The sequence below is a fragment of the Leopardus geoffroyi genome, chromosome D2 (assembly GCF_018350155.1).
Source record: "Leopardus geoffroyi isolate Oge1 chromosome D2, O.geoffroyi_Oge1_pat1.0, whole genome shotgun sequence".
In the NCBI taxonomy this organism is placed as follows: Eukaryota; Metazoa; Chordata; class Mammalia; order Carnivora; family Felidae; genus Leopardus; species Leopardus geoffroyi.
In genome coordinates, this window is record NC_059334.1 from 58,051,132 (window position 1) to 58,069,597 (window position 18,466).

The following is an 18,466-nucleotide window of genomic DNA, read 5'->3' on the forward strand; positions in this document are numbered from 1 at the left end:
AGGCTAACCAGCAGAGTTAGACAGGCACCATTAAGATTCAGAATTTCCTTCCAGTAACCAAATGACACCTGAAGGCTTGGCTTGGAGCATGTTGCTGTGGGAACCAGAGCCATAGGCTCAATCCCACCATAAACTAGTGAGTAATATTCCAGTCTATGACCACTGACTGTATCCAAGTATACAGAATGATGTATACAGTAAGTGCTCAGTAAATGTGCATTGGGTTGAACTGAATATTATTATTCAGCAGTGACAATCAGCAAAAAGAAGGTGACAGCAAATATAATTATCACCAGCACTACACCCAGTAGAGAAAACACAGTCCAGTGGGAACTAGCTTTCTGTTTTATTCTAGAAGACTAAACTGTAATCCCCCAAACACAAACACACGCCAGACTGTTAGCTCTGCAGATGAGGGAACCATATCTTATTTATCTCTGTGTCCCCAGAATACCTAGCACAGAGCCAGACACATTTGAAGTGTCAATGTTTTTTGAATTGAATTATATTTGCTCGGCTGGCGTGGGAGTTAAAAAGATGTTGACTAGTAATTCACCATTCCCTTCCCTGGAAGCTCTGTAAATCAAGCTCTTAAAAAAAGCACAAGCTAAATTCCAAAACCCTCTCGTAGGAGAAATGCCCACGGCTGGTGGGGTCTGGACTATGTCCACCAAATGTGCAGATCTCTTCTGCACAAACATCACTTACTCCCAAGGGAGCCCCTGACTGGCTGACTGGCTGTGGAGACTCACACATTCCCTCTTTCCCAATGGCAGGCAGGTCAGGGGAAAGGGGTGGGAGTTGGTGATGAAGCACTGCTGAACTAAATGTTCTCCTCTTCCCAGGAGAGGGAAAATCTCCAACAGTAGGAGTGTTGGCACTTTTCTAGAGGAACAACCATAAAGAACATGGGATGTAGCTGGAAATGATCTTTTGTGAAGACAAGTTTCTTTTTTAAAGGGCCACCCTCATCTTCTCTCTTACCTTAGACTGGAGCAGCACTATTGGAATGGCTTTGTCAGAGCTGCTAGAATCCTACGAGCTGGGATCAAAGCTGACTGGGCAGGTGGAGGCGTAAAATGGGATATGGGCTGAGCAGCCATTAGGCCAAGATCCTCACTTTTTTCTAAGTTTATCTAAGAGCAGCAACAAAACAGAAACAAAAACAAAACAGTATTTGCTAATAAGGTCTTTTCCTTAAATGCACTGAGCTGGGTTTGAAGAAACTGGAATGGAGAATACTGGTTTTTCTGGAAGACAATCAAAACACAACTTATGAATCCCCTAAGCTTTCAACAAACTCTCTTGAAGAGTTAATCACACCGTAAAATCCACAAGTTTTTACTGGCAATGTTCGGTCATCGACTGCACAACTCTCTGAAGTGGTAACCAGTATGACTCCCAGGTCTGTCTCCATTACCCATTCCAGAGCCTGCTGGCAAGGTCTGTTTGGTGCCCTGGTCTAGCCTAGGAAATTTTTTCCAGGGTCAAGTTCTCCCAGCTATCAAGTTCTCAACTTACAAGGTGCAGAATTTATTAGCACAAAGAAAGATAAAAAGAAAGCCTGAAGCCTGCTGCCTTAAGTGCTTTTACACTTTATCAGAGTGTGGTGTTTCTAGGAATACAGCTGCCCAGCTCACTTGAGCAGTTGTGCTGAATCACTGGGACTTACTTTAGCTTGCCATGAACTCATGTGAGCTCTGCTGCCACCACCTATCAAGTGAGGTCTCTTGTGCTGGGCTTGTAAAGGAAGTCCCTGCAACAACACTCATTTGGGGAGAACCAAAGCCATGAGGACTTGCACCTTTAACCTACATACAGCCAGCAAAGGTGCACAGAGAACTGATATGGAATCCAGGTTTGTCCAACTCTGGAAATCAAGCCTGTCTAGTCACCCGAAGACCATCTTTTTTTAGCTTAAGATTTTCTTCTCTCCAGTTCCTTAAGATGCCCATTTCCATCTCCAGACCCAAATGAAGCAAGTATTGGCCTCAGACCACAGGACAGACACCTCAAGGAAGAGAGTACCTCAAGGAAGTACCTCAAAGAGTACCTCAAGGAAGAGAGAAGACAATCAGATGTAGAACTAACTACAAAACTCTGAGAGCCCCAGCTCCTTGTACTTGTCTGACCTTGGACAAGCCACTTAATATCTTCACAGAGCCTTAGTTTCTCTTCAGCAAAATAAATATAAATAGTTCTACTTCTCTCACCAGCCTCTCTTCAGAGCAATTACGACCAAGTGCAATTACCTTGTTTATATGTTTATTTATTTTCCATTTTTCACTATGCTTCATTAGCTTATAAGCTCCAAGGGTTCAGGAACCTTGTCTGTTTGGTTCATCAAAGAGGCCCTCTGCCAGGAATAATTATCAGCATGTAGTACATGATCAGGAGGAGTGAATGAAATCTGAATGAGGAAGGGAGGGGATAAAGGCAAGAAGGGAGGACAGAGAAGAGGGAGGACAGCGTATATGGAGCATTATTGAGGTACCATATATGAAAGTGGTCTGTACATTATTATTACAACTACAAATAACAGCTGATGAATTAATTATACTAGATCTTTTAAAAATATAAGCTAGATTGTATTGCTTCCCTGTATAAAACCCTCCTGTGGCTTTTCATACTACATACAATAAAGTCAAACTCCTGTTAACTGACAAAGCCCTATGTGATCTATGTGGCCTCATGTCCAACCAGTCTCCCCCTTCTCTGTCAGGCCCCCATCACTCTGGTGTCCTTGTGTTTCCTCAAACATGCCCAGTCCATTCCTGCCTTGGAGCCTTTATGCTAGCCCCTTCCCCTACCTGAAAGTTCCTCTACAAAATCCGCATGGCTGGTTCCTTGTCATTGGGCTCTTGCCTTAAATGTCACCTTCTCAGAGAAGCCTTCCTGTACACGCATTCCAAAAGAGCCCATACTATCTTCTTGTTCTAGTACTCTATTATTTGTTTATTCATTTATTTATTATTAATCTCCTCCCCAGTGCCTGATGGGTCAATAAATATTTATTTTTGTATGACATTATATTTGTTTAATGCTGACACCTCATAGAGACTTTTCTAATTATTTTGTTTTATCTCTACAAGCTTATGAGCTCAAATAAACAAACTGAAAATTCCCTCTGCACTGTACATTAGCTTGCCTCCCCCCCCCCGCCCCCAAACACACACACTTTCAGAGAGGTATCCCGGCCTGCGAACAAAAGCGACTGTGCTAATCAGTTTTAATACTTGTGATTTGACTGGAGTTATGTACAATCAGTGATATAATCATTACCGAGTACTCTAATCTAGAGGGATTCTTTGGAGACATGAAAATGGTACTGTTGGGTGCCACACTGGTCTCTGTTCTGGGTTTGGAGGCCTCCTGGCTCAGGGCAGGGGTGAGAGTGAGAGGAATACAGGGTAGAAATAGGCAGAAGGAAGTAAATGGCAGACACTCACTGATTCCACTTGGGTTTGCTTAGTGTGAACCCAAGGGCAGCACTAATTCTGTTGGAAGAGCATTGGATAGGGTGCAGGGATGGGTTCTAGAGCTGGCTCTACATCTCCCTTCCTCTCCTCCTACCTGGACTATCAGCTCCTCTGTTTTTGTTTTTTTCATTTATTTATTTTTGAGAGAGCTTGAGAGAGAGCGTGAGCACAAAGTGGGGAGGGGCAAAGAGAGAGGGAGACGCAGAATCCGAAGCAGGCTCCAGGCTCTGAGCTGTCAGCACTGAGCCTGACATAGGGCTCGAGCTCAAGAACCTTGAGATCATGACCTGAGCCGAAGTCGGCTGCTTAACTGATTGAGCCACCCAGTGTCCCTCAGTTTCTCTGTTACCGGAGATGCGACCGGATCTCCTCAAAGGGGAACCCCAGCTCTCATAGTCTGTGAGCTAATGAGAGGAGTCTGACCTTTCTCCATGACCACGATGTCTGTGAAAAGGATAATCCATGTAATATTTCTGATGAGTGCAGCTTTCTGGACTAAGTGGGATCTCTCTGATTGGTCAGTACAGGCATGAACCAAATGAAGTTCTCTGCTCCTGCCATTCTTCTTTAGCCTTCCTTTTCCCAGAGAAGCTGGTGTTCTGGGCAAATCCCCTCATTATCACATAGGGATCAACACCTAACTGTAAGTGCACTTAAGCCACTCCCAAGAGATGGGTTCATACTGCATCTGATCATGGCCAACACGTTCCCATCTGCTTTCAACATGTTGCATCTGACGTTAACTAATGTCTCCTATTAGCATTAAAAGAAAACAATCTGGAAAAATTCACTCTCAAGCAGAGTTCAAACAGGCCACAAGTAGATGTGGAATCTCAACTGCACAAGGTTTGTTTAAATAATGGTAGTAAACAAATATATAAATATATAAAAATTCATATACATATATAAATGTATATATGTATATACATACATGCATATTACATAGGTGTGTATATATAGATGTGTGTAGTGAAGCCAAAAGTCTGTGAAATGGGTCAAGAGAACAAAGACATGAATGCTTTTGTCCAATTTATGAAATTAACAGGTAACAGAGGGAGGAGAAAAATTCTCCCATTGTGGAACAAGGTATAGTCAAAACAACTGAATCACATGGAAAAGGAGTTAGGAATCTTCATCTCACACTTACTGGTAATGGGTTGAAATTCTGGTCCACAAGGTGATTGTATCCATGGTCAAAAAATGAGTGTCGTATCACAACGTCAATGCCCTGATTGGCCAGCATTCCTAAAGTGTTCAACCATCTAAAAATCAGGAAAAAATGCTACATCAATACATCTTAAAAGTGCCATATAACAAGCTTTGTCGGGATTGGCTAACACACATGCATATACACCAACACCCACCATGAAATTTACCTAGTACTTTAAAGGAGAAGATTATTTTAAGCAGTGAGTACATAGCTGGAAGACACTTTAGGGATTTTCAAATCTAGCCTCTTCATTTTATAGGAAAAGAAGCAGAGATCCAGAAGAGGAAAATGAATTGCCCTTGGTCATAGAATATTTTGTTGCTAATGACTTACTCCTATAAAGAAGTCAACTTTTAAAAAAAATGAACTAACTAAAATGAATACCCTAGCCACTTGTAAGCCTAATTATCATCCCCCCACCCCCTGGCCATGGGACACAATCACAGGAGCATGCACACCATACTCTCTGTCACTCAAATTCCTCTGCTTGCACCCTATCACCATACATGTACCTTTCCTGGGACTCTAACATACTCTTATGACCTATCGGTTCAAGAAGGGGTCAGCCATTTGCATCCCTCATATATCACTGCCAACAGTCAATACAGTAATAATTTTCCTTGGCACTATAATTAACCATGCAGAGATTCAAGTATGCTACCATTACACATATCACAATGAAGGACCTGCATTGCTCACACATTATCACATATTCCACTATGCCAAATACCCACTTTCCAGGGCATGCTATCCTTCAAAAGTACTTCCCTCTTGGTTCTTCCAACACCCACTGCTAACTCTGCCTTTATTATTTATTCATTCAATTTGTTCACTCATTCACTTATTCATTTAATTTTCTTCTGTATTCCAAATTCTGAAACTTAGGGAAATTTCTAATTGTAAGAATATATGTAAGATAAACGTGACTGGGAGCTTCAGTCTTCCAGTGTAAAAGATAAGGCATTTCACAATCTTTCCTGAGCATGCGTATGAGTTTATACCTGTACCTCTTCTCCCCTCTGCTCTCACCCTAAATTCCATTCCCTGACTCTAAAACTATTCTTGGCTGCCCCAAACGAGCATGCTTTGACATACTCACCTGAGTCTCCATACATGTTTTAACTTCTGCTTAGAATTCCCTTCCTCTCCTCCTCTAACCCACCTTATCTGGCAAATTTCTTCCCATCTGTTAACATGTCTCCAAGTCAAGTGCCATCTCCTTCCAAACCCTGCTGGTACAGAACAGTAGTACCTTTTTCCTCTGTACCTTCCCAGAACTCTTATTTATACCCTCTGCCTGCCCACGATAATTTCTTTCTTTCTTCTCTGCTGTCTTCCAGTTGGTTATGAGCTGAGAACAGACACAATGGTTTAGCTTTGTACCCAAAACACTCATCTCAATTCCTAGTGTAATGTGGGTGCTTCACACTCTGTTAAGTTGACATTGATCTGGACAAAATTAGATTGGAGGAACTTTGAGAATCAGCATTCAGCATACTAGGGACAAATTATGCATAGCTATGATTTCCTAAATTTGAAACCATATGGAATGCCAAACCAGTGACTTGTAGAATTAAGCTTTTTCTTTACTAGAATAAAGCACATTGCTAATTTTTATGTTATGAATGAATATTATTAGCATTTTAAAATCTGTTTCACATTGACAATTATTTTATTCTCATAAAAACTAAGAAATATTTACTGATAATTAGAGTTATAAAAACAAAACAAAGAAAAATGCAAAAACAAAAGTTTTAAATCAAAAAGAAAATCCAACAATTATATAATAGAACGGTTGTTGTTGTTGTTCAGACTGGGACACTGTGACCCGGGAACTGAAATTACTTTGGGAATATCACATGGCTAAGCTATTTGCCTTTATTATTTTTATTAATTTACCAACCCCATTTGGTTTTTCCTTTAGCCACTGAGACACATATTAATGTCCTGGGGTAGAACTATCACATGAATTCTGGACTGATGCCTCCTAAGTCAGTGCTCTTTCCACTAATGTAGCACAAATACAATAGGATTTATATCTAACAAGTATTTATCTATAAAAACAAGTATGTCCAATTCACCCTTCTATCCCTATGCTTGCTGAATGAAGAAATGAAATGATAAGTAAACACATAATCACATCTAGCCACAGCTGGATATCAATGTATTTTGGAATTTAAAATATTCCATTTGTTCATTCATTCATTATTCATTCAACAACATTAATTAATCGGCTGTAAATGCCAGACCTTGTTCTCAGCATTGAGGATAGATACGAAAATGCTTGTTTGACCATGTAAGTCATTTGTAAAGCACTGGGTATGTAAATACCTGCATTCATTTATACAAATGTATAAATTCCTACTTGTGACCTCTGCAGACCCTATAACAGTGATCTGCAAAAAATATATACTCAACAAAGGAATGCTGACTAGTAAATCTGGCTTGTCTTTGTTGTTGATGTTGTTTTCCTAGTATGGGCAGTTTTTGAAGGAACTCTAAAGTGAGAGAGAAGAATATACATCCTCCTTTCCAAACCCATATCCTCTATGCAGGTTCTGGTCTGGAGCGTTCAAAAGGACTATAGCCAGAACCTCTCCTTCCCCGTACTCTTCAGAGTGGAATGGTTTGTACTTAAGTTGTCTTCCTCTTCCTCTTGTAAACACTAAGCACTCTGAGAGGGGAAATAAATGGTGTTCCAAGTCTCCCTTTCATGCACAAGTATAGAAAAGTGGCAAGATGACTGGTATATCCCACCAAGGATACTACTGCGGCCATTATTTTCCATTCCACAAAAGTTTATTGAATATCTACTGGGTGCTAGAGACACAGTAGTGTGCCAAGGGTATATCTGTGGTGCATCAGAGAATCACAAAGCCCTAACTGGGAAAACTACCCTTGAATACTTGGCAGCAGAGAATTCTGCTTCATGCATAAACATTCAAGTGTCCTGGCAAGCTCTCAGTTATGCCATATATGAAAAAAAGCCTGAAAGGTGCCTTTTTCCAAGGAATCTTGCTAGTCTTCTGGAGCTTCTTAGAATGCTTCAATTCCCCCCTCCCCTCCAGGAAGCAATTTATGTCCCTTGGAGAACTAGACTCGAAGGACACTTGGCTGGGTGCTGCCAGCAGAGGTGAGAGCAAATGGGTGATAAAGAGGTAAGAGAGAACCAGGAGCCAAGTGAGCTAGTTTTCATTTGATTTGTGTCAACCACACACTGAATACCTGAACTACAACCTAACCCTGAACAACTCTGTTGATCTGGATTTATTGCAAAGTGACCACAGAGATCTATGGATATTTGGCTGGTGCTCAGATATCTTTCCAGTTCCCCCCCCACCCCGAAGGGCTGTGGTGTTTCTCATTTCACATCATTCCCTAAAGGGAAGAATGCTCAGGAAAACAGTTACAACTGGGCTGCTTGCTGGCCCTGCAGCAAAGTCTGTCTATGATGGCTGCGCAAAAGCCATTCCTCTGCTGATTCTCAGAGGCCCCTCCCTGCCGTACTAACTGCCACTGGCTTCTCATCCTTACCCCACGGCTCACAGTGAAACCTGGTGGGAAGCATATTATTGAAAGAAGACTCTCAGAACCACTGTATCAAATGCTGATTCATTCCATTTCATTCATTTGAACCATGCTCACTGAACAACTGCTCTGTGCCACTCAATGGTAGGTGCTGAGAACACAAGAATCGAAGACACAAGGTATCATCATATATTTTACTGACTCATTATCTTCATCTGCATGTGCCAGGATTCCATCTGCAAAGACAATCTGCTTGACTGGCTTGATTTGTCTTTTATAAATGTATTAAAATAAGCCTTAATGGAGGGAAACTACGAGTGTATAATTAGGAACAGCTGTTAGTAGTGAAACACAAAGCTCAGGGCTTTGTGAGCTCACTTCTTAGGAGGACCTTGCTCCTCAGACAAAACAAAAAACAAAAAACAAAAAACAAAAAACAAAAAACCAGGGCCACAGGACTAGAATGGAACAGGAACAGGGCATTTGGTTAGTCTGTGGTCCTGAGGGGTCTGTCCCTGCCACATGATGCTGGCAGGCCAGTCAGAGCCCTTTACGCTTCTGGTGTTAAGTCGTTCAGATAACTGCAGTAGTCTTCAAATCCACTTTCCCATCTCCTGCCTCTCCAAACTCTTGTGCATACTATTCTCAGAGCCAACATTTAAAAACACAGGTCAGATGGTATCTCTTCGTCCAAAATCTTCAATGGCTTGCCATGGAGTATAGAACAAGGCTTCATTTCCTCTGCCTGGCTTTCAAGGCCTTCCATGCTTGATGGAAAACTCCTCCCTTGTCTCAACCCTCACTACATCCCTGTAGCTACTGAGGCTTTCTTCACACGAATCATTTCCCCTCCCCTGTGCCTTTGCCGGAAATGTTCCTTCTGCCTAGTATGCTCTCCTCCACTATCACCACCATTCTCCACCTATAGAAATTAGAGTAATCTTTCCATGTCCCACTCAAATGCCACTTTGTCCATGAAGCCCTTCCTGATCCTCCCAGGGACAGAAACTACTGGTTCCTTTGCATGACTACCACTGCTTTTGAAGCAGAAAGGAAGATGGTCTAAGGTAGTGGCAAAGAGGCTTGACTCTGAAGCAGATTGCCTGGGTTTGAGTCAAAGCTCTCACATCTATCTCTTTGGGTTGTTGTAAAATAATAGTAACTGTATCACTGGTTGTTAAATTATTAGATATAGAGAGAGCGCTTCAGAAAGCATGTAACACATATAGTTAAAATTATTATTATTTATTATTATTATGGCACTAATCTCCCACATCTTTTCTTAGCTCCTCTTTCTGTTCCTCCGATCTTACTCTTACCTATTTCCTAGGACTATGGTGAAAAATGGATGAGAAATTGTATGTTGTCTGCACTGTGTTTTGAACTATAGACATTAAATAAAGGTCATATGACTATTATGGTCACTACTACTGCTACTGTTACTACTATCTTTGCTCTGATGCCTGTGCTTGACGTCTTAGGATGCAGGGAAGTCACTTATCACTGTTTGTTGAATGGGTTAAACCCATTCACAAAGGAACAGATAAAGAACTTTCAATAGGAAATGAACCTCCCCCTCCAATAGGCAGAATAACACACTTTCTTTCCTCAAAGTCCCTGGGAATGAAATTGCATGTGTTACTCACAAGAATCCTGCAGCATAGGAATCTGATAGATTGTTTGTGCCTCCAGCTGAGGTGGTCACCACACCTTCAAGCCAAATCTTCTTTCCTGGGGTGTATGTATTAACCACCTGTTCACATAACAGAAGCAGAAGGGGATATGAGATTTTTAAAAGTTACTCCCAAGTGAGAAGGAACACACATTCCCTTAGGAAGGGAGTTCTGTTGATACCTTGCTCCCAGATGGTCATGATCTGTGCTTTTTTCATGATGACTCACCCCATGCAATGAGCTGATGCACGTGCATGTGCGCGTGCGCGCGCGCACACACACACACACACACACACACACACACACACACACAAACACTGACACATGTCCACTCAAAGAAATGATCATTTTTTTCCTAAGTAAACCCAAGTGAAAATGTGACAGTAGGACAAGTGCATTTTCTAGGACACAAGTTGAATGCAACACCAGTCACTGGAAAGTATAAATCATATGATATCTCTCTATTAACAAGTATTGAGAAGGAAATTTTCTTTTTTTAAAGTTTTTTTTTTTCATGTTTATTCATTTTTGAGAGAGAGACAGACAGACAGAGCATGAGTGGGGGAGGGGCAGAGAGAGAGACACAGAATCTGAAGCAGGTTCCAGGCTCTGAGCTGTCAGCAGAGAGTCAGATGTGGGGCTTGAATCCACAAACCGTGAGATCATGACCTGAGCAGAAGTTGGACGCTTAACCGACTGAGCTACCCAGGTGCCCCTTGAAGGAAATTTTCTTAATACTCTGGTATGGCACATGCCAGGATGAGTCTACTATCCATGCATTAGAAGTCATGAATCATGAAGGCAGAGGTCAATGTTTGTGAGAAGTATTTTATAATCACCAAGGCATGTATATATATTACAACCATATTTTGGAGAATAACTGCAGTGAATATAAAAAAAATCACTGATCCAGGGATGAAAGATCCTACCTAGGGAACTTTCTAAGCAGAAGAACAGCATCTTGTTAAAAGGTGGCCCTCTGAAGTTTTAAAATGGCCCAGTCTCTGGTCCACAAGTTGGAAGCTGGCCATACTACCCAGATTAAGGCCCAGATCCCCTAGATAGCACTCTGGCAGTATTTAGGGATCATGTACTTTAGGTGCCCCTAAAAACAGAGGCTGAGACAAAGGCTTATCTATAGGTAATTCATTGGGGGAAGTCATAACAGGGAACAGGAATGAGGAACTGCAGGGCTGAATTAGGGAAAAGGGAAAACCAATACCAGGATGGGTTTCCAAACTGGCAACCAGTGTTGGCAACTTACACTCAATTCCACAGGGAACTTGGTAAGAGTCTTAAGAACTATATGTCTCAGAACTTTCTCCCAAGGGAATTCAAGAGGAAGCATACTTATCCTTTGGCTCCTATCCTCCAAAAGGTCAAGAGTAGCCTTGGGACCGTAACCTCTGCTCTTCCCCATTACCCCATTTAATTGTGTAGGCATAAGTGTTGAGCAGGTTCCCTGAGTTCTGCATCTCTGTCTTAGAGAAGTCCCAGAGCAGGAAATAAGAAGCAAGGTTGTACCGTATCACGACAGCACTAAGCTGGTTACAGCTGTGGATCTGCCCAGCTCAAGTCCCTGCAGCAATAGTTAGTATAGGAGGTAGGATGGGGATGCCATTTATGCACAAGGGGGGCTGGATAAAGACAACAGTGTATTTAGATCCAATGGGCCACCAATTTTTCTTTTAGACATGCAAACCAAAGGAATTCTTCCTCAGGCCTCTAAGGAGTCAAGTACGAGGATGTTTACTATGTCATTGTTTGACACAGGTTTCCATTGCAGGAGGAATGGAAAAGTAAAAGATGGTAGATACATACCATAAGACATTATGCAGCAGTTAGAACAATAGATTCAATGTAAATCTAGCAACGTAAATTAGCTTTAAAGATTTAGTGGTGAGTTAACAAAATACCAACAGAATGAAATTTAGGTCACAATATTACTTATGTACTCAGTTACATCCAATAAGATGAAATAGTTTATAAAGATACATGTCTCTTAAGGACCTGTATCAAACACAGAAGGAAGGCATGTTTAAGAGGGAGGTGAATGTGAGCACAGATTAGAGATCGAGGTGAAAATCAAAACAAATGCAGGGCTTTTGCATGAACTGATGATAATAGTTTGCTGTGGTTGAGGAGCATGATTTTAATTTAATTCCCTTTACCTCAGATCCCAAAAAAGAAAAAAAATAATATGAGACATAGCATAAATGCCAGAACTTTCCTTTTCCAAAACCCATAGGCAGACATCAGCAAACAATCATATTCCTCCTGTCATCTCTCCCTAGGCATAACGCTTGTCCTCTCCCCTCATCTACTAGAGTATTTGCAATATTTGAGACCTACTTTAGAATAAGAGTTGGCAAAGTGCTTGAACTTTTCAGGAATAAAGTTGTAAAAATTTTTCACCAATTTGATGTAGAAGTAAAGATTGTGGGGCGCCTGGGTTGGTTAAGCGTCCAACTTCAGCTCAGGTAGTGATCTCATGGTCTGTCTGTGAGTTTGAGCCCCGCATCAGGCTGTGTGCTGACAGCTCAGAGCCTGGAGCTTGCTTCGGATTCTGTGTCTCCGCCCCCTCTCTCTCCCCCTCCCTGGCTTATGCTCTGTCTCTCTCTGTCTTTCAAAAATAAATAAACGTTAAATTTTTTTTTTTTAAAAAAAGAAGTAAGGATTGTGATCAAAAATGAAAGAAAGATCCTGAGAATTAATAGTGGAGGTCAAACTGGAGGGTTATTAAAAATTGAGTAAGAATTCCCCCTTGTACCCAGAAAGACAAGAGTCACTGAGGACACCACAAGGTAGTTCTCTCTCCCTTCTCGATACTGCTCACCATGCCCAACCCAAAGGGAACTGGAAATAGTACAAATAAGAAAACAAGAAATATACCTTAGATGATCAAAAGACAGAGCCATATGGTGAAACTGGACTGCATTGATGGTTCCCCTCAAAATGTATTGCTACAAAAACTGTGTTCTTGATAAACTTTGTGCTTCCTTTACAGCTAACAAGAGCTAACAAATATATTTGTATTTTTCTTTGTTGCCTTTGGCTTCCAAGATATTCAGAGTTTAATTTTTGTTCAAAGATAGATATTAAGGGGCACCTGGTGGCTCAGGTGGTTAAGCATCCAACTCGTGATTTTGGCTCAGGTCATGATCTCATGGTTGATGAGATCAAGCCCCACATTGGGCTCTGTACTCTGATAGCATGGAGTCTGTTTGGGATTCTCTCTCTCTCCCTCTCCCTCTATCCCTCCCCTACCTGCTCTCTCTCTCTCTCTCTCTCTCAAAATAAACATTAAAAAAATAAACATATAAAAAAAGACATTAAAATAAGGCAGTTAGAGAAAAGGGATTAAACAAAACAAAAAAGTAAAACTACAACATGATGAACTTAATGTTTTTTTTTTTTTTAGAGAGAGAGCTAGAGCATGAACAAAGGAAAGGGGCAGAGGGAGAGAGAGACAGAGAGAGAGAGAGAGAGAGAGAGAGAGAGAGAGAGAGAGAGAATCTTAAGCAGCCTCCATGCTCAGCACAGAGCCTGATTCGGGGCTCGATCTCATGATCCTGGGATCATGACCTGAGCTGAAATGAAGAGTCAGATGCTCAACTGACTGAGCCACCCAGGTGTCCCAACATAATGAACCTTGAAATAATTAAGCTGAGTGAAAGAAGCCAGACACAAAAGGCCACATAGTGTCTGATTCTGTTACATGAAATGTCCAAAATAGGTAAGTCTGTAGAGACAGAGAGTAGATTAGTTGTTTCCTAAGGCTGGAGAATGGAGGGAGAAATGGAGAGGGGGTAATGACTACAAATAGATATGTGGTTTCTTTAGGGGGTGATGAACATGTTCTAAAATTAAATAGATGGTTTCACAATTCTGTGAATACCTTAAGAACTACAGAATTGCACACTTTTAAAGGGTATGCACAATTTCATGGCATGTGAATTTTATCTCAATAAAATAAAACTCTGTGTGTGTGTGTGTGTGTGTGTGTGTGTGTGTGTGTTGGTGTCATTAGCAAAAGGAGAGATAGAGTCTAACAGGCAGATAACTACTGTGGAAACAGTAAAGTATCTTGGAAGCTCTGGGTTCTACCACCCACTAGCTGTGAGATTTTTGGCTTATTATTATCTTGAACATTCTTCATCGACATGTAAGCCATGAATTCGGAGTAGATGAAATCTAAGTTCCTTCTAAATACAAAATGTTAAAATGTATTAGTATTTTATAATATTATTGCCAGTTCCCTTGGCTCCTATCCCTCAACAGTCAAGAGTATCTTTGATTATGTAAGTGAAAATTACATAAACAACAAATATGGGAGACAGAGCGGTAGAAAAAGCCACCAGAGTGGATGAAATTACCTAAGGGAAATATCTAAAAGTGGGACTAGAAAAGGGCTAAGGGTTTCCATCCCAAAACACTAAGGCATTACCAAATACATTTATTCATTCACTCTAACCAATACTTATTGAGCACCTTCTATATGCCAAACAGATTCTAGGGGCAGGAATACAGCAATGAGTGAAACAGGACAAGGCTCTGTTCTCTTTGGCTTACATTTTAGTCAAGGGGAAAAGACTAACAATGAATGAGTAAATAAAAAAAAGAAATTTAGAAATAATAAGAGCTAGGAAGAAAATTAAAGAGAGTAATCTGATAGAAAGTAACTTGGCAGGAGGTGTGGGGCGGCGGGGGGGGGGGCGGTGGACACTTTAGATAGTACTCAGGTCACCCCCCTGGAAAGATGGTATCTGAGCTTAGACCTGAGTGACAAGGGAACCAGCCCCTTCATGGATTGGTAGGAGCAGCACAGGAAAAGGACAAGATATGGAAACAGGACTGCTGTTTGTAGAACCAAGAGAAGACCATCTGGAGTATAGTGAGTAGGGGAATGTGGAATATGTGGCATTTGAGAAACAAAACAAGCAAAGGATAAAAAAGAGAGAGAGTGACAAAGCAAAAAACAGACTCTTAACTATAGAGAACAAACTGATGGTTACTGGCAGGGGTGGGGAATAGGGGAAATAGGGTTTGGAATTTAAGAGTACACTTATCATGATGAAAATAAAATAAAAATAAAATAAAATAAAATAAAATAAAACAAAAAAAGAGAAGAAAGGATGGATGTTTCTCATTCTGAGTGTGATGGAAAGCTATTTGAGGGATTTAAACAAGAAAGGGATATGAAGTGATTTATGCCAAGATCACTGTAGCTGTGACAAAATCATATACACATTTATAATGAAAACTGTGAAAAGATAAATATGTTAAAGTTCCATTATTTCTCTCTTTTTTAAGTTTATTTATTTATTTAGAGAGAGAGCATGTGTGTGCATGAGAGTGGGGGAGGGACAGAGAGAGAGGGAGAGAGAGAATCCCAGGCAGGCTCTGCATGAGATGTAAGATCAAGACCTGAGCCGAAGTTGGCCACTGAACCAACTGAGCCACCCAGGCACCCCAAGTTCTGTTATTTCTGTGGCTACTCTAGCTTCAGTTTCCTCATCCATGAGCTGGAATAATACTTGACAGAGTTGTCAGTGATCCTGATTACTAGTCAAAGGATAAATCACAGTAGGCCAATCACAGGAAGATCCTGAGAATTAGCAGGAAGTGACAGCAGGTGTAGCAGATGAACATTTATGTGTGCCCATCTAAGGTGATGCATGAATTCAAATGAACTCATGCTAAAGAGAGTTACAATTTGGTGGTAAGATTCTGAACCATCATTTATGATCTAACAAAGGAATCCAGGAATCTATGGACTACTTCTTAGGAAACCTGAACTATCAGTTCTTGTTCTTTATTATATTTACTAAAGGTCCCTCACTGTGAGAGCAGGGATCCTATAGTGTTTACTTTTGTATTTACTTCCTAGGAGAGTGCCTGGCACAGAGTAAGTGCTTAACTGGAGATTGTGGTGCTCTAGTCACATGAAGAAGTCAATATAATTCCAAACCTGCCCATGCACAAGCTCACAGGAGACTCTCACTCTTTAAAGAAGTTACATGACCTAAGACAGGGCAACTAAACTGGTCAAAGAATTGGAAGCAGTACCCTGAATGCAAAAACCACCTTAGAGATCAGGAAAAATAAAAGCATGCCATGAAAACCTACAATAGCACTAAAGATCTAGATAAGAGCAACACATGTCTATTTGCTAAAGCTCAGGATATGAGGCCTGAGGTCTGCCCCTTGAATTCTGAAAGATGGAAATTTCAGAGAAGGAAAGGGAATTATGCCTTTGCTTACCAGGTAATTTATATATGGAATCCAACACCCCCAGAAATGGTAAAGGCAAATCACCATCCAATGATATTTGGAGACCAGAAGTATTTTATGATGTATTAAGTTTATCATAATGTTCTGATATTGAAGATAAAGAGACAATCATATTCCTACCACCTATTCTGTGAGGTCATCTGTCATAAATACTTAGTTGGAAGGTAGCATGCCCAACAAAGAGCAGCAAATTTGTACAAAATAGTTATATTCCAAAAGGAGTTCAAAGTCTAGATCTTTAAAGTTTATTTATTTATTTTGAGAAACAGCAAGCAAGCTCATGGGAGGGGCAGAGAGAGAAGGAGAGAGAGAGAATCCTAAGCACGTGGGGCTCGAACTCACAAACCAACCGTGAGATCATGACCTGAGCCAAAAACGAGAGTCGGACACATAACTGACTGAGCCACCAAGATGCCCCCAAAGTCTAGCTCTTTTAAATGAGGACTTGAATCAGGAAAATGGTTGGATTTATAAAATATTGTGTACATAAGACTCTGCAGGGATACAGACACTGTATAAATAGAAGTTCATCTGAATTCTAACTTGCAGGGAGATTTGGAAGGAAACAATTTAAAAATTGCTATTATTGGTGAGGTAGCACTAAGTAGTGGTTAGGTGCATGGACTTTGCACCCAGATTCCCTGTGTTTGAATCCTGATTCTGTGGTTTGCTGACTGGTGTGATCTCTCTGTGCTTTACTTTCCTCAGATGTAAAACCAGAATAATAATAAGATCCATCTCAGAGCATTTTATGACATTTAAATGACCTAATATTTATAAAGCACTTGGAAAGGTGTGTCTGTCTTATTGGTAAGCTCTTCTTTTTAATGTTTATTTATTTTTGAGAGAGGAGGGGGAAGGGGCAGAGAGGGAGGGAGACAGAGGATCCAAAGCGGGCTCTGTGCTGATAGCAGAAAGCCCAATGCAGTCCCGAGATCATGACCTGAGTGGAGGTCAGACACTGACCAACTGAGCCACCCGGTCACCCCTGTTGGTAAGCTCTTAAAGTTAACCTGTTAACCTAGACCACTCTCCTGTGTAAAGCTCACGAGTTGGGCTTGGATCAATCTAACATTGGAGTTGTTTGCTTTTCTTTTGGACATGTTTTAGGAGGTAGGTAATAGACCAGATGTATGCTAACTAGAAAGGAAAGGTCTGCTTAAAATTTAAAAGGCACATGGATTATTCACATTAACATAATTAGCATTCATAGTTTACTTATGAACTCTTAGCATAGGGGTAATTCCTGTCCTTGTCTAGAGAAGCCATATGAACAAAAAACACAGTGAACTAGAACTTTTATATACGACCTAAACCAGCATTATGAAATGTTCTGCAGGGGAGAGATTCCTAGAAAGTATTAATACTAAAAGTTCTGGGAGTAGTTGGTACAAATCAACAAGGATTTTCTGAGCATTTACCGTTTGGGACATGGTGAGAGGTTTGATGAATTGAGCAAAGAAGACCATCATGGTGACATGTGGGGAAGGTACTGAGGCTGGGTGCTGGTTAGGACTGGGGAAGAAATCAGCATGGGGAAAAGAGGAGAGAAAAAAAATCAGGACAAGCAGATGGAACCAGCTGCAAAATTCCCTTAGAAAGTGAAACTCTAAGAAACCGAGGGCTATAGTTCAACACTGTGGTTTTCTGAGTAAATATGATTCTCCCTGTGCTGGAAGAGAGAAAATTGCAGGACTGGAAAGAACAAGGGTACAGTTCCTGGTGAGAAATGATGTGCCAATGAAGGTCATTTTAAGGAACACATTGTCTGGGGAGGGGGAAGAAGTACAAGTGTTGAGATTACTGGAGTGAGGTTAGAGAGGGGCTGGGTGGCTGGCTCTCTTTTAAGGGTTCTGTGGTCCTAAATAGACTTCAGCCCTTGGGCCCAAGTAGACAAGGGAGCCATGAGGCACCCACATAACAGCTCAGCAAGTGGTCAGTGGCTGCTCAGACTCCTTGGGCCTGCTGGGGGCAGGTTGATATGAAGGGAAGCCTCCAACTCCCTTCCCTCCCATCTCAGGGGTTGAGGACGTCAGGACTGTTCCATGTGGCTATGTTGAGAGAGCAGGGGTGAGAGAGAAAACAGAATGAGGAAAACAGTACTGGTTTTATTTTACTTTTTAAAGTTTTATTTTCCCTGCCACTTTGAATTAAAAAAAAAAAAGAGGAAAATAATCATTTATGTGGCATGTTTTCAAATTTGGGCTTCCTTTTCCTGTTTCTCCAAAACTGTGATCTAAGTCTTTAAAAAAGACTCCTGAGAGCCTGGTTTCAGCCACTGG

At 41.1% G+C, this 18,466-nt stretch overlaps 1 protein-coding gene across 2 annotated transcripts in view; it reads right to left on the reverse strand.

Annotated features, from left to right (window-relative positions):
* HPSE2 (heparanase 2 (inactive)) overlaps nt 1-18,466 on the reverse strand; it is a 671,933-nt gene that overhangs the window by 135,209 nt on the left and 518,258 nt on the right. For both annotated transcript variants that reach the window (XM_045438525.1, XM_045438526.1), the window contains exons 8-9: nt 9,864-9,970; nt 4,627-4,741 (exon numbers count right to left, since the gene is read on the reverse strand). In XM_045438525.1, coding sequence (XP_045294481.1) covers nt 4,627-4,741; nt 9,864-9,970 — 222 coding nt within the window. The remainder of the gene's footprint in view (nt 1-4,626; nt 4,742-9,863; nt 9,971-18,466) is intronic.